Source organism: Physeter macrocephalus, chromosome 7 (assembly GCF_002837175.3).
Source record: "Physeter macrocephalus isolate SW-GA chromosome 7, ASM283717v5, whole genome shotgun sequence".
Taxonomy (NCBI): Eukaryota; Metazoa; Chordata; class Mammalia; order Artiodactyla; family Physeteridae; genus Physeter; species Physeter macrocephalus.
Genome location: NC_041220.1, coordinates 21787317 through 21812814, shown reverse-complemented (window position 1 = coordinate 21812814; position 25498 = coordinate 21787317). Strand labels below are relative to the sequence as shown.

General features: G+C 35.4%; 1 protein-coding gene across 4 annotated transcripts in view; it reads right to left on the bottom strand.

Moving 5' to 3' along the window:
* Nucleotides 1–881: 881 nt before the first annotated feature.
* BANK1 (B cell scaffold protein with ankyrin repeats 1) overlaps nucleotides 882–25498 on the bottom strand; it is a 319375-nt gene continuing 294758 nt past the window's right edge. For all 4 annotated transcript variants that reach the window (XM_028491690.1, XM_028491692.1, XM_028491691.1 and 1 more), the window contains exons 12-17: nucleotides 15848–16026; nucleotides 11603–11666; nucleotides 4302–4331; nucleotides 2808–2863; nucleotides 1508–1572; nucleotides 882–1244 (exon numbers count right to left, since the gene is read on the bottom strand). In XM_028491690.1, the coding sequence (XP_028347491.1) occupies nucleotides 1513–1572; nucleotides 2808–2863; nucleotides 4302–4331; nucleotides 11603–11666; nucleotides 15848–16026 (389 nt within the window). In that variant the 3' untranslated portion in view covers nucleotides 882–1244; nucleotides 1508–1512. The remainder of the gene's footprint in view (nucleotides 1245–1507; nucleotides 1573–2807; nucleotides 2864–4301; nucleotides 4332–11602; nucleotides 11667–15847; nucleotides 16027–25498) is intronic.

Here is a 25498-nt window from a genome sequence, read left to right as displayed (position 1 = left end):
GCACCAGTCACAGGCCTATATGGAAATTCTTACTTTAGAGATAATAGACACATTTGAATTTTATAGATGAAGAAAATTATAGAAAAGCAGTTGGTTTTCCTATTGCTTTTCATGACTCTTTGGGTGGGACAATCCATAGAAATGGGGGCTTAGTATGTGGAAGGGCATTCCATTTCTTGAAAGCTTAGATGTGAAACTATGGACCAAATTTCCAAACGTCATAATCAAGAAGCACCTTCTATTAGGGATTGATCAAACTACTATGTTATTTTTTAAAACTCGAGCTTAAGAGTGTTAATGGTCATGAGAAACTTATGGGCAATGTTTTGCAGAATCACTTAAAATATATATCCCTATAAATCACTGTTTAGAAGCTAAAAAAACCATTTGTGTGTTTACTTTATGGGCCCTACACAGTGAAATTAAAGAATATTTGGTAGACTTCTCTCTGTAAACTGGTAAGCAGAAGAATTTAGTGGTTAATTCTCATACATTTATTTTGAAAAGTCAGACATAGCTTTAAACATGTATTTAATTTGCAGCAACTGTGGGTAGAAATCATAGAATGATAAAACCGCATTCTATTCTAAGCTCATAAATTGCTTCTAAGAAATGGGATGATGAAATTATAAGCCTTTTAATAGAGAATATAGGTTGTGGAAATGTATATTAATTTGAGACACAGAAAGTTAAAAAAATAATGTTCTCAAGGTTATATGCAAACAGGCTCTAAAAAATGGAAGGTTGCAGCAAACATGATGTGACAATAATAATTAGAGCTCTGAATGTGAGAAACTCAGAAAATAGACCATCCACTGGAAAAGCAGATATGTACAAAACAAATTTGTATTTTCTATGCTTATTCTAAGTGTAGCGGGGAGTAAACGATTAAGCCTAGGCCATTAAACAAGGCCCCGTAGCTTTGCTACAGAGCATTTAACTTCTCTGCCCTTGTTTTTCTTTAATTTTAAAAATGGGAAATAGCTGCTTCAGTGGCAAAGTGCATTGTAAAACGCAAGAATTTTCAAAGAATGCAGTTGCTCTACAGCATTCAATTTTAATGTTGATATACTCATCTGAAGCAGGTATAATGCCAATCAATTGTGGCAATGACAAATTCTGAAATTCAAAAGCTTGCTTCTGCTTTCCTAGTATAGATTTGTCCTGAAGACAGCAGGCAATCCAAATGCAAGTTTGCTTTACCCAGAAGGTGTCTGCAGATTCTTGAGTTTTATTATAATAACCTGAAAATAAGATCACAGGAAATGTATTAGTGAAAAATGGATCATCATCTGAAATTGATTACCTAGCATAAAATCACCTCTATAATAAATCTTTCTAAGGAACAATCACCTTTAGCTTGACAAATACACGTTTGTCCTTTTAGGAGAAGACAGTAAAATATTTAAGTTATTCTGTTTGCCAGACAAATGGTTCCTTCAAATTCCTAATAAGCCTGCTTTAGGTTTTCTAAAAAAATATAGCTGATATATAGCTGATATTTTACCTTCTTTAGTGATCTTTCCTGCAACAGAAACCAAATTCCTTTTCAACCTGGAGTCGAGCAGGAAGCTAAGGGAAAAAAATATAGACAGAGTTAGCATTTCTCCATTTTAAGGCTGAACAAAGAAACATGATAAAGTCATAGTTGCCTTTCACAGTCACAGAGAAACAGCTTTGTAGAGGCAACTGGCAAGACAGTCCTCCATCTTTAAAGGAAAGAGTCATTGTAAAGCTCAACTACATCAAAGTCCTTCAGTTCAAATTTTATTTTCTTTTTGAGGGAGAATAGCCTAAGCGTTGGGAATTTGTATTCTTTTCCTCTTATCCAAAATCTTGCTCTCAAGATCGTCCTCCAGATCTTGTAGAATGATCTTTGTTTAACAAAGATATTTTCATAAACTCCTGGGCTAGGTGGTACCTCACAATTCTGCTACAGTCAAACGAGTCTCATGAGTCTATGTGCTGTAGACCCAGTAGGTCCATATGTGCTGTAGACCCATTAGGTCTATAGTTCACTGGTGGGCCACAGAATGATGCAGAAACGCAAATACTTCAAGCAGTTCTTAAGGGTGAATGACTTTTATAATTACGTATGATTTATTTGAAGCATAAGAGAGCTTAAGGGGTTATTAAAATTTGGTAAACTAAAACGGGTTTGTTATGGGCCCGAATTCTGGATTTTAGCAAGAAATCCAGCTGCCAGATGACCCTGGGTAACAGTGCAAATGTCCTACATCACATATGTAGATAGTTGGAATAGCATAATTTTTTATGAAGAAAAATTTGTGGACAGGACATCAGTGGTGTTGTCTTGAACTGGTCTTGGCTTTCCATTGTTGCTGTCTTTCCTTAGTGTTATTTCTGGCTTCTTGTTAGCAATTTACTTTCCGTTAACTCTACAATGTGAAGTAATGCATATTTATAGGAACAATATTTTGGCATTACATTTTTTCTTAAACCTAGACTTTAAGGATTGTATAATCGTGGTTCAAATAGGCTCATCATGTTCCTTTTGCTAAAGAAGATGTGTTTATAACTCTTCTAAGATTTATTTGGTCTGTTGAATTCATCCACACTTTGGCCTCAATGCCTTTTTCCTTTGAGTTCTTTCTTTGCTTTTTTCAGAAGAGTTAATTTCTTTCAATTATTGCTCATGGATTTTGCACACAAATGCTTATGTGACCCATTTAGTTCACATTTGTCGGAATGTTTCAAAGCATAGTCAGCATAGAAGGCTTTCATATTCTTTCTCAACAAAGAATTCTTTGTTGCATTTTATAAAAATGAAGATATATACAACCCACCTTATTGCCAAAGGGTATGCTATATGACACATTTTCATTGTGGGCATTTTCGTTACCTAGAAATACAAACTCTGTTACTATCTCTTCACTTGTTCACACATTTAATAATTCCTTTATTCAGCACTTAAAAATATATATATGCATGGGGCTTCCCTGGTGGCGAGGTGGATGAGAGTCCGCCTGCCGATGCAGGGGACACGGGTTCGTGCCCCGGTCCGGGAAGATCCCACATGCCGCGGAGCGGCTGGGCCCGTGAGCCGTGGCCGCTGAGCCTGCGCGTCCGGAGCCTGTGCTCCGCAACGGCGGGGGCCACAACAGTGAGAGGCCCGCGTACCGCAAAAATAAATAAATAAATTTTAAAAAATAAAAAATAAAAAAATGCAAAGAATAGGATATGGGTAAAGAGAAAAAATATTAAAGAGATCAAAAGGGGCATATTTAAATAGCACCCTTGACAAGTATGTATTAATTCCTCCTACACAGAGGGATTGACTAGAATAGGCTACTCAAGGAGTTGCTTCAGCTCTGAAACAATCCAACATCTTCGAATAACAAGCTCCACTTGATTACGCCTTTTTCTTCTTTTTCTCTTCCCCATTTACCAGAATCAGGCAATTGCAAAGCACACTTTTTTTTTTTATTTTATAAAAGTTTGTTTCTACTGCTCCACCTTGGCCCATGCTACTTCCTGCTTTTCTCACAGGTTTCTCACTTTCCATCCAAGCCACGTGCCTCTCCATGCCTGCAGTCAGCCCTGTGCTTCAGGCTGCAGGCAGTGCTTGGAGCTCATGGGACAGCCCCCAGCTGGCCTGCAGCTCCCCTCTACCCTCCCTACCTTCTGCACCCATCCTCCCCCATCACACTGAAGGGAACCCCTCCAGCTACTGCGTGCCATTCCAATTTCATTTGTTCTATCAACATCTCCCACTTATCAAGCAGTTAGCTCCATTTACACAAATCATCATCTGTTTTTATAGTAATCTCCACAATAGAATTTTTTTTAACATCTTTATTGGAGTATAATCGCTTTACAGTGGTGTGTTAGTTTCTGCTGTATAACTAAGTGAATCAGCTATACATGTACATATATCCCCGTATCTCCTCCCTCTTGCGTCTCCCTCTCACCCTCCCTATCCCAGCCCTCTAGGTGGACACAAATCACGGAGCTGATAGAATTCTTATCTGCATTTTACAAATGAGGGAATTGGGGCTTAAAGAGTTTAAGCCGAAGGCCACAGCTAGTAAGTCGTGAAGAGCCAGGTCAGAGTTCGAAGCAGGTGCTTCTTTTACTACATCACAATGCCTCTAGCATTGCTATTCTAGAATCATCTCACATTTATTTTGGATGTCAAGTGGTTTTGCTTACAAATATAAAATCTCTGTGAGTTTTTACAGTGACCAGCTTAATCACATTAGGTTTACATTAATATAAAAGTTGGTTTACGATGAGCTTTGTTTTAGTCCTAAATCCTTCTATAAACACCAAACACTTACCATTTGGATGGTGCACAATGGTGAGCTTATCTACAAGACAAAAAAAGCACATTCTACTGAGTTTTGCTCAATATTTGTCTTAAGGTTGCTTCTTCTTATTGTTTGACTACTTTTGTCCTTGAAGTGACTGTGTAGTTTCACAACGTGATTTAAAAAATACTAACCTCCAGCCACTAAGTGTGAAACTATGTCTTTTTACATTTTTATTTCCTTCTGACACTTGTCCCACATTATTATGATTTTAGATATATTTGACACTTAATAATAATAAAAGCTTCCTACTCCGCTCTTTTTTGTTGTTGATGAATTCTTTTTTTAAAAAATAGATCTTTATTGGAGTATAATTGCTTCACAATACTGTGTTAGTTTCTGTTGTACAACAAAGTGAATCAGCTATACGTATACATATATCTCCAAATGCCCTCCCTCTTGCGTCTCCCTCCCACCCTCCCCATCCCACCCCTCTAGGTGGTCACAAAGCATCGAACTGATCTCCCTGTGCTATGCGGCTGCCTCCCACTAGCCATCCATTTTACATTTAGTAGTGTGTATATGTTGATGCTACTCCTACTCTGCTTTGATATTCTTTTAGCCTGAGCTATCCAAGTATTTTTTAAAATAAACCTTATTCAGAACTACTTACATACAGTACAAGTCACACATTTTTAAGTGTATAGGTTGATGACTCTTGACAAATCTATACAGCGTATACCCATCACCCCCATTAGCACAGAGAACATTTCATCTCCACAGAAAACTCCCTTGTGCCCCCTTACCTCAATTCTCACCCACCATTACCCCTGATGGCCCCTGAGCTGATTTCTATCTCTATAGATTTGTTTTATCTAGAAGTCCAGATAAATGGGATCTTACAGCAGGTATCCTTCTGTGTCTGGCATCTTTCACTCAGCATAATATCTGGGAGATGCATTCTGGTTGTGTGTGTGATAGTAGGTATCCCTTTTTGCTGCTGAGGAGTATTCCATTGTGTGAATATATATCACAATATAATTACCTAATCTCCTATTGGACATTTGGATTGTTTCCAGTTTGGCTGTTATGAATGAAACTGCTATGAACTTTCATGAACATGTTTTTGAATGAACATATTTTCCATCTTTTCTTTCTCTTGAATAGCTAGGTTATCTGTTGATAGTAAATGCATATTTAATATTTCTAAAGTCGTCACAACACTTTATACTCCCATCAGCAATGCAGGCAGTGCATGTCCAGTTCTTCCACATTCTAATTGCTTAACTTTGACAATATTAAAAAAAATTTAGCTATATTTGTTGTGTATTCGTACCTCAGTGTAATTCAGTTTACTTTTTCCTGATGATTAATGATGTTGAGCATGTTGTCACATGCTTATTAGCTATTTTTCTTTTTGTGAACTTAGATCTGGGTACTAGATGTGCTCACTGTTGCTGCGCTGTCATTGTTTCTAGGTGCTCTCAGCAGACAGAGCTAAGGAAATATATATACAACTATATTTCTATATTTATGTGTAACGTATATATTGGGTTGGCCAAAACATTCATTCAGGTTTTTCCATATGATCTTATGGAAAAACCCGAACGAACGTTTTGGCCAACCCAATATTAACAACCATGAGTTGTTATGCTTTTATCTCCAATTCCAATCCAATACTACAAGATTCATTCTGGGCTTCCTTCTTTCCTTAATTGTAACTCCTTTCTCTGACAATAGGAAACCTGGCTCTCATTATCAATAGTGAATTTATTTGTTTACTCAATGCTAGGATATACATAAAGTAGTTTTGAAATTGCTAAACTATACCCCTGTAGAGAAATAAGACCTACTAACTGGAGTATAGAATACAATTTTTATGTACTGTTTTTTTTCTTTTAATTTTAATCTTAGAATATGCTGTTTTTTAAATTTATTTGTTTTTTTTTTAATCCCCCTTTAGTGTGGATATGTTATTTATTTGTAATACTGCTAGGTTCGTTTTCTTCTGCTTATATTCCATCTTGTCCCCTTATCGGTCCCATCCTAGTTTGTTGAATATGTAATATATTAACAAAGTTCTAAAAGTCAGACTACAAAGAGATTTACTCACAGAAGTGCAGGGTTTTTCTTTTCTTTCCCCTTTGGAGTCAGGTTTGGTAAGTTTTATTTTTAATTAATTTGCTCTTTTTGTCTGAGTTGTTTAATGTATTGGCAAAAACTTAATTATATCTCCTTAGAATCTTTTTAATGTCTGTAGGATCTGTTGTGATAGCCTCATTTTAACTCCTGATATAGGTAACTCTTGTTTTCTCTTTTTTGCATGATCATTTTTGCCATGGGCTCATCAATTTCATTAACATTTTAAATTAACTAATTTTTGGTTTTGTTAATTTTCTCTATTATTTCTCTGTTTCATTGATTTTTGATCTTATTATTATTTTTCCCTCTCAGCTCTTTTTGGATTTAGTTGCTTTTCATTTTCTAGTTTCCTAAGGTGGAACCTTAGATCATTGATCTTAAATTTTTCATCTTTTCCATTTTCACATTTATAGCCATACATTTCCCTGTAAGTACTGTTTCGGTTGCATTCCACAATTTTGGAATGTTGTGTTTTCATTATCATTCAGGTTGAAATATTTCCTTGTGATTTCTTATTTGACCCCATGGGTTATTTTGAAATGTTGGATTTAATTCTTAACTATTTTGAGAGATTTTTTTCTAATTTCTTAATTAAATTCTAATTTATTTCTGTTGTGGTAAGAGATAAAAGATTTCAAAAGACTGAAATCTTTCAGAGAACATACCCTGAAGATTTCAATCTTTTTAAATTTATTGAAAATTTTCGATAGTCCAGTATGTGTTCTGTCTTGCTGAACTTTCCACGTACACCTTAAACAAACATGTATTCTGAATTTTTTGATGCCCTGTTCTGTAAAGTCAATTAGGTCAAGTTTGCTGACAGTGTTGTTTAGATCTTCTATATTGTTACTGATTTTTTTCTATTTCTTCTATCAATTACTAAGAAATAGGTGAAAACATCTCTGAGTACTATCAAATTTTGCTTCATGAGTTTTGAGAAAACTCATAAATACATACACAGTTTAAGGTATGCAAATATTTAGGATTTTTGTATCTTCCTAGTGAACTGCCCTTTTGTCAATTTGTAATATCTTCTTTTGTCTCTTGTAATACTCTTTGTATTAAAATTCATCTTGTCTTGTATTGATATAGCCATGCCAGCTTTCTTATGCTTACTATTGGCATGGTAGATCTTTTACCATCTTTACTTTTAACCTATCTGTGTCTTATATTTAAAATGCATGTCCTTTAGATAGCACAAAGTTGGGTATTACTTTTTTATCAGGCTGGAAAATGTCTACCTTTTAAATGATACTTTTAATCTATTTACCTTTAACACAATTATTGATATGACTCAGTTTAATACTAACATCTCGTTCTTGGTTATTTACTAATCCATTTGGTTTATGTTTTTGCTACTTTCCTGCTTTACTTTTTGGCAAATCAAATAGCTTTTTAGTGTTACATTTTATTTCCTCTATTAGTTTCTTTATCTATCTATCTATCTATCTATCTATCTACTTTATAACTAAGATATGCACCATTAACTTACACTCTATTTAGAGACTATAGTGTACTTCTTCATGCTTCATGTCTTACACTTGACACTTCATCTTTCTTACCTTAATCTTTCCTCTTCTTTATGACTGATTCTTTATATTCCATACTTGGAACTACATGTTACAAAAATTTTGCAACCATATAATTCCACTTATCTGCACACTCTGTATTTGCATAATTGTTTTCACATCTTTTCCTTCTTCATATGCTATAATTCCTAATTTAAGTGTTACTATTTTGCTTTAAACAGTTGTTTTTGAAATAATTTATGAGAAAAAAGAAAACATAATATTTTATTTCTATCTGCTTTGTAAAATTTTCAGTGTTCTTTATTCCTTAGTGTGTATCTGAGTTTTTGTTTGTTAATAACCCCTTCACCTTGTATGACATTCTTTAGCATTTCTTACATTGCAGTTTTGCTGTCTATGAATTCTCTGATTTCGATTATCTGAAAATGTCTCTATTTCAACAAATTTTTGAAGGTTATTTTCACTGGATATACAATTCTAAGTGGTCATTTGTTTTTCTTTTAGCACTTTAGAGATATTACTGCACTGTCTTTAGTCCTCCATGTTTCTGATAAGCAATTAGTGAATATGTAGTGAATATGGAATATGCTTATCCTTTTCCCTCTATATGTAAAGTGTCTTTTTTCTCTGGCTGCTTTCAAGAATTCCTCTTTATCTTGACTTGAAGTAGTTTGACTACAAGTTGCCCAGATGTAATTTTCTTAACAGTTATGCTAATTGGAATTTTTTGAAGTTCTTGGAACAGTATGGAGGTAGTTTACTTTAAATTTGGAAAGTATTTGACCACTATTTCTTTTAAAATGTTTTGGCCCAAACGCATTCTTTTTTCCTCTGGGATTCTGATTACATGTATGCTAGACTGTCTTATATTGTACTACATGTCTCTTAGGCTCCGTTCATTTTTAAAGTCTTTTTATCTCCCCGTTCATCATATTGGATAATTTCTGTTGATCTGTCTTCAAGTTCATTAACTCTTACTTTTGCTATATCCAATCTGCTAATAAGCTCTTCTGATAAATTTTTCATTTTTCTTATTGTAATTTTAATTTCTACAAATTTCCATTTGGTTCTTTTATATAGCTTCAATTTTCCTGCTGAGATTTCATATTTATATACTCCTTAAAACCATATTTTTCATTAGTTTAAATATGTTCATAATTTAAAGTTTTGTCTGCTAAGGTCAACAACAGGATCATCTCAGGTTCAGTTTTTATTTATGGCTTTCTTTTTTCTTTTCTATGAATTACATTTTTCTTTTTATTTATACCTCTTCTTTTATTAAAAAAAAGCCCTGAACACTGGACTTTAAAGATAATCTGTTGTAGGGTTTCCCTGGTGGCGCAGTGGTTGAGAGTCCGCCTGCCGATGCAGGGGACACAGGTTCGTGCCCCGGTCCGGGAGGATCCCACATGCCGCGGAGCGGCTGGGCCCGTTGGCCATGGCTGCTGGGCCTGTGCGTCCGGAGCGTGTGCTCCGCAACGGGAGAGGCCGCGGCAGTGAGAGGCCCGCGTACCGCCAAAAAAAAAAAAAAAAGAAAGATAATCTGTTGTATATTCTGGATTCTGTAATATTCCTTCGATGAGTGTAGGTTCTTGTTTTAGCAGGCAATTTGATTACTGGCATGAACTTGTGGTAAGCTTGGTTTTCTGCTTTTTTCAATGTTGACCTATAGTTAGCCCAAGGTGTTTTCTAAGGCTCTCAGTAGGACTAAGCTTACAAACTCTGTCTTCTGTGGGGCTCCCGTAGGGGCTTGGTTTTAGGCTTTGTTGGGGCGTGTCTAGAGTAGGTCTTACTCTAAGTCATAGTCCTTACTCATTATACCTCTTGGGTGTCACAGCAGGATGCCAGGTGTTTTAACAAAGTGTTAAGGAGACCTTTCCGCTCTGGCAGGGCAGAACTCAAACATCCCCAGTTTGGCTTTTTCCTGGCTCTGCTCAATCTCCAGTGTCTCTGTTCTGCCTTCAAAGTGCTAAAAGCAGTTATCTTGTATGCCTTGAGTGGTCTTGCCCTGTACATGTACAGCTCATCTCTCAGCCACAGACTTTTGGAGTCCCTCACTCCCTCTAAGGTTACCTCTCTATGCAGCTACCTCCTCTTCAATGACCCACCATACACATCCCAGCAGCTCTGGCTGCCCTGAATTCTGATTTTGCACCCCTCAGTTTGACAGGACTGCTTGCTTGCTTTGCACAGATTGTAGCCAGAAAATCAGTCTCCTGGGCAATCATGAGAGATATCTCATACATTTTGTTTTTCTCTGAGATTATAGTCTTAGACTGCCTATTGTCTACTCCTGAAATCAGTTGCCTCATTTTTCTGCCCAGTATTTGTATTCTTACAGTGGGAGGATTTGTCTGGCACTACTTATTCCATTTTGGCTGGAAGGGGAACTAGTTAATTCCTAATGATTAAGAGTATTAACTTTGGATTCCAATAGACGTAGGTTGTAGTCTCTAATCTGTGTGTTTAGGGGCTTCTTAGTTTCTCAGATTCTCAGTTTCCTTATTTATAAATTGGGACTAACGCCTATCTCAAAGGGTTGTTAATAAGATAATATTAAGTGTATAGTAGATAGCTAATAAATATTAGCTACTACTACTATTTAATGTTTCTGAGTAAAATTATTTATATTGTTCGTAATTTTATACATTGTTAAAATTTTACCCTTATTCCACATTACAATGCAGGTCTGTAGAACTCATATTTGTAAATTAGTCTGTGTTTATGACTTTCATTATTTTGGAAAGTATATTTCTGTTTTAGAAAACATTTCTAAGAGAGCTTAAAGAATTCTCTATGGAAAAGTAGATAACAACACAATAATGTAAAAAAGAAAATGAATTTTAACATGGTGAATTTCAGCATGAAGTACTAGCTAAAAGCTATGCAATATTATTGAAAATGGAAGAGATGGAAGCTTTCAAGCTTTGCTAGTGGTTGTTATTTTTTAATTATATGTGCAGGAGTAGGGACTTGGGGACAGAGTGATCAGAGAGTGACAACGTAATTTATTTTCAATTTTGGAATGTGTTGTTTATCTTTGGAGAAGATTTACCGTCTTAATAATGTTTGGTTTGTGTTAACATTCAAATGAATGCTTTTCCCCACTGGGAGCAACTGTTAATTATTAGCAAGGAGAATCTGCGTTGCAAAGAAGCATGATAGCTTCAGGACAAGGCAACACGAAATTTAAAATTTAAAATGATCTACATGTGGACAGTTGTGAGAATTGACTATATTGAGGATATTCTACCTTATTAAAAAAAAGTGTGATTCTTTAATAATTTAATACCCTATATAATGACTCATACACACATGCACACAAAACAAAAAAACACCAAACAACTGGAGCAGAATTATCTTATTTGCAACTTACATAGAAATCAAAGGAAAGGAAGTAATTAGCATTTATTGAAGGTCCATTATGGGCCAGAGAAGGTGAAAAGTATTTTATCTGTTAACTTGGACAACCACTTCCAGATATATGTATAATCATTCCTGTTTCGCAGACAAGGACCCTGAATACCAAGGATTAAGACACTGTCCAGTTTAAGCAGCTGGGAAGTGATACAGTATAGATTTGAACTCCGGCCTGTTTGACTCCACTGTCCTTGCATTTTCCACTCTATTATTTTTGAATAGCAGGCAAGTTTTACTTACTGTAGACATTTTCTTCTTCTGGCCTTTTCCCAATAATGCAATCTCGTAGTTGGCGTAGTTTTTCCTTAATGAGGGAACAACCAGGAAACAGAAGTCAAGATTCACAAATTTGTCATGGATTAAGATGAAAATTTTAACTACTATCACCAGTACCACCACTACTACTTAGTGTTAATTTGGTACTTACAATGTCCCAATCACCATCCTTGATACTTTACATGTATTATTTTACTTAATCCTCACAACTTCATGAAGTGGATAAAAAAACGTCATCATCTCATTTTACAGATATGGAAACTGAGCTACAGAGAGGTTAAGTAACTTTCCCAAATCACACAGTTATAAGTGGTAGAATCAAGGTAGAAACCCAGAGCCCAATTCTTTTGGGACCTGTTTTCCCAATCGAACACCTGAGGCATCTACATTGGCTATTTGGTGTCCAAAAGCAGGAGGCCAGCACAGTGATGGTCTGCTGCTGTCTGAGCCCATCTCCAGCCTCTGTAGGGTACACGCCTTACTAGAAATTCCTTCTAAGAGCCAGGGACATGGTAGCAAATGATACACAAACTGGATTCCCTTCTTAACTCACCTGTGACCTTTCTTTGCTTTCCAAATATTCTACATTGAACATCTATTAACTATTTAACTGAAAGGTAAAGCAAGCTAACATTCAAAAAATCTGCTTTTAGAAGAGAACCTAGAGTAGCACTTTTCCTAAGGGCTGTCCCTGAAGCCTAGAAACCACTTTTCCTACAGTTGTTCTCATTGCCTTAAAGGTTCCTTCCTATAGGTGGAGCAAGGGACTCACTGATTGTGAGCAGGAGTGAGCAGAGCTAAAGGCCAGGTTTTCTCAGCCATCTCACCTTTGACTCCAGGGATTCTACATGGGTCTTCACTATCCTAGAAACTCTTCTACTATTAACTCTGTATTTGTGCCATTTTTTCTCCTATTTTCCTAGGATAATAACTCTGTCAAGAATAATATAACTTCACAGCTACCTCTGAGAGATTCATCCTCAGGATACAAATGAACATTTTTGTAAACTACAAGAGTAATATTGAAAAGTATATGGGGATGAGTGTATGTTGGGAAAACAGGGAGAACATTCATTTTTTGTTGTTCTGACTTTTGTTCAGGCCCTTATGTTAAGGACTGACTAAAAAAACACAGGGAAAAAGCTCTTCGACATCAGTCTTGGCGACGATGTTGTGTATATGACTGAAAAAGCACAAGCACCAAAAGCAAAAATACACAACTGGGACTACATCAGACTAAAAAGCTTCTGCATGGCGAAAGAGACAATCAGCAAAATGAAAAGGCACACTATGGACTGAGGGAAAATATTTGCAAATCATGTATCTGAGAAGGAGTTAATATTCAAAATATATAAAGAACTCACACAACTCAGCAGCAAAAAATCCCATATAATCTGATTAAAAAATGGGCAGAGGAACTGAATAGACATCTCTCAAAGAAGACATAAAAATGGCCAACAGATACATGAAAAAATTCTCAACATCACTTATCATCAGGGAAATGCAAATCAAAGCCACAATAGGATCTTACCTCAGAACTGTTAGAATGATTATCATCAAAAGGACCAAGGTAAGAGATAAGGTTATGGAGAAAAGGGAAGCCTTGTGCAGTGTTGGTGGAAATGTAAATTCGTACAGCCATTATGGAAATCAGTATGAAGGTTCCTCAAAACATTAAAAATAGTACCACCATATGAGTCAGCAATCCTACTTCTGGGTATTTATCCAAAGGAAATGAAATCAGGATTTCAAAGAAATAGCTGCATTTCCATGTTCATTGCAATAGCTAAGATATGGAAACCACGTGTCTATCAACAGATGAATGGATAAAGAAGATGTGTTATATATATATATATATATATATATATGTGTGTGTGTATATTGTGTGTACACACACACACACACACACACACACACACACACACACACACACTGGAATATTATTCAGCAAGGAGAAAGAAGGAAATCCTACCATTTGCGGCAACATGGATGGACCTTGAGGGCATTATGTTAAGTGAAATAAGTCATATAGAGAAAGACAAATACTGTGTGATCTCACATATGTGAACTCTAAAAAAGCCAAATTCATAGAAACAGAGTTGAATGATGGTTATCAGGGGCTGAGGAGTAGATGAAATGGGGAGATGTTGATGTTGGTCAAAGGGTACCAACTTCCAGTTATAAAATAAAAAGGTTCTGGGGGTCTAATGTACATCAGGATGATTATATTTAACAGTACTGTATTATATATATATTATATTTAGCAACTTGAAAGTTGCTAAGAGAGTTAGCATTATATGTTCTCGTCACAGAAAAATGGTAATTTTGTGACACGATGGAGGTGTTAGCTAATGCTATGGTGGTTATCATTTTGCAATATATCACATCAACCCATTATACACTTTACATTTAGACAAAGTCAATGATGTCTCAATAAATTTGGGAAAGAAATGGAAAAGAACTGACTGATTCCTCCCACAGTCCTCAGTCAGAGTCACAAACTTTGGACTCTAATGGAAAGTAATCTTAGTGTTTGTTCATGCATTTACAGGTTAAATTGTTTTGTTTTGTTTTGCTTACTGTATTCATTATCCCATTATCCCTATATATTAGATAAGCCACATTGGTCTCAGAGTAGTTGAGTATAGACCACCTTAAATTCTTTCTAAAACAGTATTGAATATAAATACACAAATAACATATAAACAACCAAGGGTTTAATAAAGCAACTAGTGAAATCCTTACCAAGAAGGTGTTTAGGTTGGATCACTTTAAATTGTAAACTTTATTATTGAAGGGTCTAAGAAGGATGAAGTACAACGGACTTAACAAAACGTATATAACTTATTTTCTAGCATTGCTAGCAAAGTGATTTGTAGGTCTGCACTTAGGCACATTTTACCCATTTTGGCCTAAGAAGGATGCTTGATGGTGATGGCAGTGGTGTGGATTGAAAGCAATACTGTAGTTCTGACCATGAACAACGATCCGTTACAGAACTCTGCAATCAGCATTCTTAGCATTTGTTTGGCAAAAGAACTGCCCTTGCTTAACACTGCAAAATCTTGACCAGGTCCAGTCACCTAACCACAACAAGAGCTATCGATAGAGACAGGTGATTTCTGACAGGGCTTGTGATCTCAGATGTATTGGAAAAGTCCCTTGACTAAACTATATCCTGTCTATATGCCATATTGCTGAATCACCATTGTGATTCATTTCCCTGTTGTTTAAAAACGTTTTCTTAAGCATTATTTTTAAATAAAAATGATCCTTGGGAAAGGTAGCATATTATGCTATTAATGATTATTTATACTTAGGCCTAATGTAGCTAATGAAATGTGTTTAATCAAACAGCTGTCTGAGAACTGGCTTTTAAGGTACTGGGATTTTATATGATGAGAAGAAAAAAACTGGTAAAATATTTTGGGAGTGGGAAGGCCTATTGGATAGCTAGAATATGGTCCTGTTACCCCTCACTGAGGAATGTCATGGGGTGTATATTATATTACACAGAGTATATTTTGTTTTCATTCTCCTCTTAGAACCACCTACTGCAGTCCCCTCTCAGGATGTAAATTATGTTTAAAGAAGGCAAGCTTATCTGAAGTTAATACTCTTGGCATAATTTCTCTGTAAATCCTGACCGATATATATATTCATATATATGCAAATCCTGATATATATATTTATGTATGTATATATTTATATACATGCAAATCCTGATATATATGTATATATATATATATTTATTTTTCCAAAGGTTAAGGAGAAGAGAAGATAAAACTTATTAAATTTCACTTAGGACTATTGTCTGATATGATTTCAATCATTTTCTTGTTCCCTTTAAGTCTGGTCTACATAATACATTCTTCAGAATTCTGAGCACGTTAGTGTAAAGATGTTTCACCTTAATTTCAGCAATGAGATTCATAAAACATGCACTGTACTAAGGACAGCCTTATAAGTTGATTAGGTATTAGCTCTGCAATACATGGTCTCAGCATTGAGTTCATCGATGGTTTGTAAACATGAAATCTGGGTATTGTCGAACTTCTAATTGGTAGTTTAAAACCTCTTTTTTGTGTGTGGCTAGTTAAAAACAAAAGAACAGTTACCTGTATTTCTTGTTACGAGAAAGAGGCTTACAAAGATGCTGGAGCTCTGCACCTGAGGGAATGCTCCAGAAGGGATTGGGGTCTGTATTACCTGCTGAATTATTTCCAGGCCAGTCTTTCCCATCTGCCAGTGTTTAAATTTCTCCAGGGCTTCGTCCACAGAGAGTTTCCCATTCTTGACTTTCTCTTGCAGGAGGATGAGTTCCTCCTGCCCAGAAGCAAGGCAGTCCCTTATGGTGGAAAAGGCTTGACTCTCCATCCGAGATCTGTCTACAATATGAGGGAAGGGTGTTTTAATGAGAAGTCTGCATACGACAACTGGAAAAAAAAAAAGCACTCTAAAAAATAAGCAGTTTGACTTTCTTGTTCTAGCTAGTCTATAAGCAGTTACAGAATAAATCAGTACAAATTTTTTAATGAGTTTCTTTCTAAGGATGGTCATGCCTCAGACCTAGTGTTATGGGTGAAAAGAATATGTCTCATCACTGAAAAACATAAAGGGATGAGGAGAGAAAGAACAGCAAAAGTTCTGCACTAGGCTGGTGGTGGGCAGGGCCAATTTCATGTTCTTTTGTGAGCATTACTTTTAATTAGGTCCACAAAATACTTAGCATAGGGCCTGCTGCATAGTAAGCTAAATAAGAAAGAGTTAACACTATCATTACTAATAAATATTTATGGAATAAACACAGTATTTTCCAGCTTTGGGAAAAAAGATCTCAACCAACATCTAAATGTCACAAGAGGTGCAGGATCATTTGAGAATTTATTCCTGAAAGATTTAAAATAAATAATTGCTGGTCCTTTTGTAGTGACCTGCTTCCTTTTCAAAAGAGTTTATTTTGGAACATGCTATGTATTATTTGCTCGGCACGATGAGAACATTCGATGGTCTGATGTCTCTTGTGTGGCTGCTAATGCCAGACCAGACACTGGCCTGAGGAACAGTGAGATCAAATTACAGACCACGGGTGAGTCAGTGTTCTGATGGTGCTTAAAGACATAAATGAAGCTGTATGCTTTTAGGGACTCTCTGTACTCTCCAGGCTACCCCATCTCTGTTACTCCCTATAAGTCTCTGGATGACTTCACACTTGTCCTGCCTGCCTGGCTGCAGAACTCATTTGAGTTCTCATTTACATATTTCTCCTAAGTCCAACATACTTATTGCATTATTTCAGCAGGGATTGGATGACTCAGCAGTAGCACACGTCGTATGCACTATCAAATCCTAACATGCCCAGCGTCTAGAAGGAGAGAAGAGGTAGTCTCGCCAAGCTGTAGGCAAGTTGGTAGTAAATTGGGCATATCGCTGGAGAACTTGCTCATTACTGGGAACTCTTTCTCAAGAAAGAAGTAGATCAATTAGACTGTATCTAGACCTGATTGACGGGATTTGTGAAATGGGGAGGGCATTCAAATTCTATAGTAATAAAGATTCATTGATAGGATTGGTTAGTCTGGAAATGAGAAGTTCAAGTACTTGATAGCAGTTTTAAATATTTGATGGGAACTTGAGCCTTGGGGCAGTCTTGGAACGACCTCTCATGTCCCTTTCAGTTTTGAGATTCCAGCACTGAATCCTGGAACAGGGGCACAGAGAGGATTCTTTTTTTGTAAAGGTTCACATGCACGTAAAGCTGCTCCATGGTCAATCATTCTGATTCCCACGGGGGCTTTCTTGGCTTGTCTTTTCTCTTCAGAAGTCCTGTTCCCCCAGAACTAGCAAGATGTCAACAGATTCTATACTCTAAATCTTTTCCTTCAGGGATGACAGAACATGAAACCCCAGGGGAACTGGAGAAGCAAAAGTCAGCCAGAGGGCTCAGTGGTTCAGCAGCCAAAAGCACAGGTAACAACTGAGATCGTGCTTCTTATACCACTTGCTTTTTATAGGTCTCCACAATCCAATTCAATTCGTAAGATGCTGTTTGCAGTAGAATTCCATGTGCCATTCCTGCCAGAGTGTGGGGAGGTTTAGCATCGTCATTTAACAGCTATGCCATTTAACTAGCACCTCACTTCTGTCATCCCTTTGCCTAAGTGTGAATCCACTTTTATCTCAAATACCCATGCAGCTGGATTTTCTGCTTTTATAGAAGTTATCTCAAGCCAAGCCTTCCCAGAAAATGGTACCAACTTCAGTTTTGCTATATGTGCACGTTTAGCTGAATTTTAAAAAACCATTGAATTCTTCTAATAATTTTCATTTTAATTATCCCTTCATATTTCAAATTTTAGCTATGAAAATATAAGTAAGATGACTTTTTGGGGGGAGGCAGCATTCAGTTTTGCATGGTTGTGCAGAGACAACAAAAGAACAAAATTCAGGAGTGGCAGAAGTTGTAGACAGATTGAGTCCCGAAAGTGAGTTGTTTACAGCTAGACTAATTTTACATACATCTGCTTTTTCTTCTTTTTTTTTTCCCCCACACTAAAAACATTAAAACCAATTGTCTTGATAAGTTACTATTAGGCATGACAAGCTGCAAAGAAAAATGATTAGGCCTTTTACCTCCTTTCTTCCTAAGGGCAGACTAATCAAACCAAAACATGAAACCTATAATTTTTGGAAGGCTGTGCAAAATTTCTTTATTGCATTTAGATGACTATTTTACAGGGGGTGGAAGGGTTTTTCCTTGCTCCTCAAATTTGTATTTATTATTAGTTTATTTGCATAAGAGTTAGTATGAGTTTAACATAATTTTCATTGAAAAGCATTTGTCAGACTGCTGTTTTCCCACATGGCAGGCTTGCTGTCTTATCGTAAAAGCTTTAAGACAAACTACAGTTTCTAAAGTTTTAGTTCCTTTCAGATCAATTCTTCTTTACAAGATTTTCCATTTGATCAAGTTTTGGTCAAATTAACATCAAGCAACCCGTCTGGTGGACATATGAATCTAGAGATTAGGTAAGAAAGCAAATTGAGCTTTTCATAAAAGTTATTTCTACTACCAAGTGACTGGTTAGAAGAACATTTTTCCTGAAAAACTGAAAGTCAACAACTTGATTGGCCAACACCAAAGAACTTAAGATGTGAAATATTTACTTAGTAAATATTAGGTAGTCATTGAAATAATAATAATTTAAAAGACCAGGTGCAACGGAGAGTGTGCTTATTATACAAGGACAAGTGCAAAAGCAGGATGCAAAAATTGTATATATAGTACAATTTTAACCATAAAAATGTGCATATAATAAAGCAGGCAGGGACAGTTTTAAAGATGATACAGGTCGTTCTATTGTGATGGTATCAGAAGTGATTACCTTTTTCTAATTTCCAACTTTCTGAAATAATACTATATTGCTTTTACAATAAGAAATTTCTCCCACTTCGCGAATAGGTTTCTCCATGGAATACACCCTCCCAAGCTGTGCCAGATATACTATACCATGCCATACCATACTGTACTATCTTACCAAATTATTTTGTGAGCCACTGGAACAAACTTGAAAGTAATAGGACTTAAAAAAAATCAGTGACCAAGGTTTAAATCTGAAGTTACTTTTTTGTTCCGTATCTAGGAAATTGGCAGCAAATAAGCTCAGGGTCACATGAGCAAATTAGGAGATACCTGTAGTGTTGATGTATTTGTAACTTCCAAGCAAAGTATCCATATCTCCTTAACCTACAGCTGCTATTGACGGGTTCTCTCCTTGACTAAACTTTAGTCAGGCTCCTCTGAGCCCTCTTCCTAACTAGGGCTCACCTTTCGTACTTCCATGTCTGTCTTTGCATTGCTCAGTTTCCATAAGAATCCTGCTGTTGCTTTAGCCAAAATTCCCCACCCTTGGTATCTGATCACCTTCAATATCTGTTTGGGTTTTATCTTCCATCCTCCCCCAGATGTGATCTGATCACTTGGCCTGCCTGGAGTAAGAATCCTGTTCGGTCAGTTTAGGGAGAATCTCTCTCGCCCCTGATGTTCTTAGTGATTTCCCATCCACTTCTCACCCCTCCCACACACTCTGCTCCTGGGTTATAAATTCGCATTCTTCCTGTTGCATTCAGAGTTGAGACCACTCTCTCCCATACTGTAAAATCCCGTAGCAGCAATCCCTATATTGTCGTATATAATCCCCTGAATAAAGTTGGCCTTACTGTTTGACAAGTGGCAGGATAATTTTTTCATTAACAATATATTCTTTGCCATTTCACTTTAATTGTAAATTCAGAAGGTGAGTCCCCACGCCCTGCCCCACCACCATTTAGAAAACACAGACGTGTACTAAAAAAGAAAATGACTATCACTCACTACTACACTCTTCAGAAATGTGGAGTATTAACATTTTGATGTTTCTCCTTTTTAAGTGTACATTGCTTTCTTTTCTTCTCTTTCTTTTTCTGAACTAGGTTTATACTGATATGTTTCCAGCTCTTTTCTCTTATTCCTATAGCCTAAGAATGTTTCCATGCCATTAAATATTCTTTGAAACATGAGTTTTAGTGGCTGTATTATATTCTGAAATTTGTATATTCAATAAAGTATTTAACCATTTTCCTACTGTTGGCTATTTTTTTGTGGTTTCCAGTTTTTCCCACAGTTATGTATTATTGGTGCTTAAAAGTCTTTAACATAAATCATTGGCTGTATTGCTATTTATTTTCTTAGGATAGACTCCTGAAAGTCTAATTTTTGAGTATGTATACTTTTAAAGCTGTTGATACTTAGTGATCAACTCCTTTCCTGGAAGTGTGTTGTTAAATACCTCTCACCAGTTGGATAAGGGAATGGCTGTTTTGATGCACTTTTGATAATATTTTGCATTATTCAAGTTAAAAAAAAAAGCACAAAAACTTTTAGTAATTTTATAACCTAAACCATTCTTTCACTGTTAAGTGATTCTTATGCCAATGTAATGCTAAATACTGTAGCTTTAAGCACTGCATAAGTACTAGACCTTAATACACATGGCAAGTGGTGCTGACTTAATCTCTTTATTTCCCTAAATAGTTGAGTTTGAAATAACTCAGTGACAAAACTTGTCCTGGGTTACCTTTTGAGTTAAAACTTAATACAAATATTCCTTAGTTATTGGTCTAGTAATATTTAAAAAATTCCTTTCATCACCTGACATAATTTTTTTAATAAGTTGACTTTGTTTTATTAACACACTATTATTTAGAGTAGTTTTAGGTTCATAGTCAAACTGAGTAGCGGGTACAGAGATCTCCTATATACCTCCAGTCCCACATATGAGTATCCTCCCCCATTATCAACACCGCTCACCAGAGGGGTACATTTGTTACAGCTGATGAACTTACATTGACACATCATTATCACCTGACATAATTTTGTTAATTAGTATTTTTCTTTGAAAAGTCACATATATATATATTTTTAAATTTTATTGGAGTATAGTTGATTTACAATGTTGTGTTAGTTTCAGGTATACAGCTGAGTGATTCATTTATACATATACATAAATTCATTCTTTTTTGGATTCTTTTCTCATATAGGTTATCATAGAATATTGAGTAAAGTTCCCTGTCCTATACAGTAGGTCCATGTTGGTTATCAATCATATATATTAGTGTGTGTATGTTAATCTTAAGCTCCTGATTTATCCCTCCCCCCACCACGTTTCCCCTTAAGTGGGACCATAAGTTTGTTTTTAATATCTGTAAGTCTGTGTCTGTTTTGTAAATAAGTTCATTTTTATCTTTTTAAAAATTAGATTCCATGTATGAGTGATATCATGATATTTGCCTTTCTCTGTCTGACTTACTTCATTTAGTATGATAACCTCTAGGTTATGTTTTTTGTCTCATACTTTCTCCTTGAATTCTATTTTTCTAAAATTAGTATTGAAAACAACTCCTTTATTTCTTTTTCTCTAAGCAACCATTAATGACCATAAATTTTCAACTTTTCTTTAGTATTTTTTTTACAGTATATCTTCAAAAAGCAGGATACAGTTTGATTTTGTCTTTTATCCAAATTTGAATCTGCATCTTTTATGAAAGAATATATAATGTGGTATTTGGAACCAGGCAATCATGGATACAAATCTCAGATCTGTCTCACCCCACCTTTGCAAGCTTCAGTTTATCTATAAAATGAAGATAAATAATACCATTAGTTACAGGGTTGTTGCAAGGTTTAAAGGAATTAATATGTGTAACATGCTCTGTAATGTTCCAGGCTTGTGCAAAAGTCCAGGAAATTGTAGAGATAGTTGTTGTTACTATAATAACCTGGAAGAACAGGATAGTAGGAGATTCTAAACATGGGCTTCAGAGTCAAAAAGAATTAAACTGAAATTCCACCTCTACCACTTATTAGTTCTGTGACCTTGATTACAGATAACCAATCCATCTTAAAAAGGAATATCTACCTCATAAGATAGCTGTGAGGACTTGATCTATGGTATATAAATGCTTCACACAGTACCATTTGCCTTCAGTGATTGTGACTGCTCTTTGAGGATGTTTAACTGACACATGTATTTTCATAACTGCTGTTCTAATTATAACCTTATTTTGTATCTTTTTTTTTGCCTTTTTTTTAGTTTTTGTCTTTTGCTAGAAAGATTAGGTAGATAGATATAGTGTATATATATTATATATTTATATAATATTAAGTGATTTAGAAAGTATATATTTTGTTTGTTTTAAAATAATGATTACTTTTACAAATTTCAGAGATTTTTTTACCTTATATTTTTTGATTAGTAAAGACTTGATAGGGCATTATATTATTTTAAAAATATTTTCTAGTTCCTAGACATTTTCATATTATTTGAGCACTGGACCTAGATTATTGCAATAAAATTATGATCTGTTGCACTGCATATTTTTATCACCAATATTTTACATTCAGATGTTTTATAAATAAATTTTTAATAATTATTTAAATTTAATTCCATGTTTTATTGAATTCATTATTCAGCACAAATTCTTTAATGCCATAACTTCTTTTTTTAAAAATTTTTTGAAGTATAGTTGATTTATAATATCATGTAAGTTTCAGGTGTACAGCATAGTGATTTAGTTATATATGATATATGTACATTCTTTTTGAGATTCTTTTCTCTTATAGGTTATTACATAATATTGAGTATGGTTCCCTGTGCTATACAGTAGGTCCTTGTTGGTTATCTATTTTTATACCTAGTAGTGTGTATATGTTAATCCCAGCCTCCTAATTTATCCCTCCCCCACCCCCTTTTCCCCTGTGGTAACCATAAGTTTGTTTTCTGTGTCTGCAAGTCTCTTTCTGTTGCTAAATATCTCTCACTTATTTAGAAGATATTTTGGGGAATACTTTCATGATGACATAGAAATGCTATCTTTTCTAAAATCTTGGACATCCAAAAAATATATTTGTTTTCTTCTTACACAAACACATTAGCTGACTAAATATAAGTTGCAACGTTTTCGCAATAAATCATGTAGTCCATTATCTCAAATTTTTGTTACATCATTTTCTAAATTGTAAAACTGATTTTGATTTTTTAAAAGAAAATCTAAGTTAACATATTTCCTCAATACTTTAGGGTTGTTTCTTCATCTTTATAACTAAAACGGTTTGCTAAGATGCTTTTAAATGTGGGTATATTTCCTTATTTTTTGCTAGATCACAGCGAGTCCATACAGTCTGCATATTCATTCCCTCACTCTTCTGTACTCTGAATCTTTGTTAAACTATGTCATTGATTGTATTTTCTAGCCTATTTTAAAAAACATCTATTATACATGAGTTGGATTTCTGTTCTCCATGTCTTTTGACTGTTTTTAGTATTTCCATGTATTGGGAACAAACCCTTTTCCAATTATGTTCTCAACATAATTGGAAAAATTGATTTTTTTAAAATCAATTTTAAAATTGATTTTACCCACTGTCACTCCTTTTTGTTATAACCAACGTGGATTTTAATTTGCTAATGAAATTTTAATTTCCAAATTTATTTTATTTTTGCCATATGTCCTCTAGTCACTTGATCCATTTTCTTCATGTCACATGTTTCACCTCATCCTGCCATCTCAGCTAAAATGTCTTTCATCTGTTTTGCTTTCATCTCAGCCTGACCTCAACCCCTGACTTTCTGTTGATGTTTCTTCTCTATGTTTTCAATTTGTTTATGAGTTTGCAGTTTTCTGAAATTTTCTTTTTTGGCTCCTGTATATTGTCAGTGGGTATCTAGCACTGATCCTGAAAGCTGAATGGTTTAGCTTAATTTAATAAATGAAAATTAAAGATAACTCATCCTTCTTTACAGTTATTTTCTAAAAACAATTACACATCATCAGTTGGGATGTTCTTATTTTGTGTGTGTGTGTTGGGGGCGGGGGACACTTGCATATTTCCCACTATCTCCATACTGATAGCTTGGTGCTTCTTGGGAAGATATATGACAACCTTACTCATTAAGTAAGTCATTTACAGAAGTATAATTATCCTGAGTCTTCATGATGAAATTCTCCTTCCTTTCCCTTGACATGGTTTTTGAAGTTCTCATATCATTTATTTGTTCTCTCCTTCAACCTTCTTAAAAGAGAACACATCTATAGAATCATGTTTGACAAGAGATTTGGTGATTGTTTATCCTTTGCTTCTATTCCTTGTGTTCAGATCAAATTTTGTTCTCTGCTCTAGGACTACAGAGGACTTTGGTGCAACTCATAACTCAAGATCCCAGGACTTAGCAGCTTTGTCTAGTGCAGCTTTGTCACAAATAGGTGGAACATGATTCTTTGGCACTATGTACTGATAGGTCTGCAAGCAACTAACTCCCTGAATAAACAGTAATTTTTCTTGCCCATCCCATCTTTCCTTCACAGAGCTTTACTGCAGGGTCTCAGGATGCTTTCTACTGGGAGAACTACTTTTTCTGCATGTGTATAGAAAGACCAGAGCTGGAGTGGAGAGAACTTTAAAAAAATTAGCATTTGTGTAGGAGAGTGATAGCTAGGGGTCAGCGGGTGGAATACTGATTTTATTTGCTTCAATCCCCTTTTTTCAACCTTAGAATTAATTGGAATTAGTCCCATATTCCAGCATTAGCTTTATTCCAGTCTTTGTTTCCACTATTATTAAGAATTCCATCTTTTTGATGCCTTTTCTTCACAAGCATTTCTGAGAGGCCCCTGCTGGCTGTTGACACATCACCATTTTAGACAAGAGCTCAGCTATTACACAAGTTTTTCCAGGTATGACCTTAACAAAAACACAAACCAAACAAACAAAAAACTCTGAACATGACAAATGGAAATGTCAGTTATACTGAAAAAGAGAATTGAAGCCATTATTCTTTTATGGAGTACAAATAACTACATTTTGATAATTTCCCCTCTTTTCTTTTTAATATATCAATTACTGGCAAAAGTAGCCGGATGAAAATACCTCAGGGACCAGCATTCTCTTTTGCCCACATAAGGGTAATACCATCTGCATTTCTTCAGGTCTCCTACTTATAGAAAATTCTGTTATTTAACATTCATCACACTGCTGCAGCACTGGGAACTTACAGAGCTCATACAAGATATTTTCCCTGACTATATCTTTCCCCAGAGTGTGCACACCCCCGGAAAAGACCAGCCGATAACGATTTTGCGGTCTGCATTGAGGAATTATTGGGCAGAGACTATATCAGAGATTGCAAACTTGTAAGCCTACAGGGGCCAGAAAGATGGAATTACTGAGCAGATAAGATTCAGTGCCTGCTTATTAAGCACATCTGAATTGTCTTTATTATCAAAAATAATTATTTTCTCTTTTGTGTTTTTATTCATAGCATG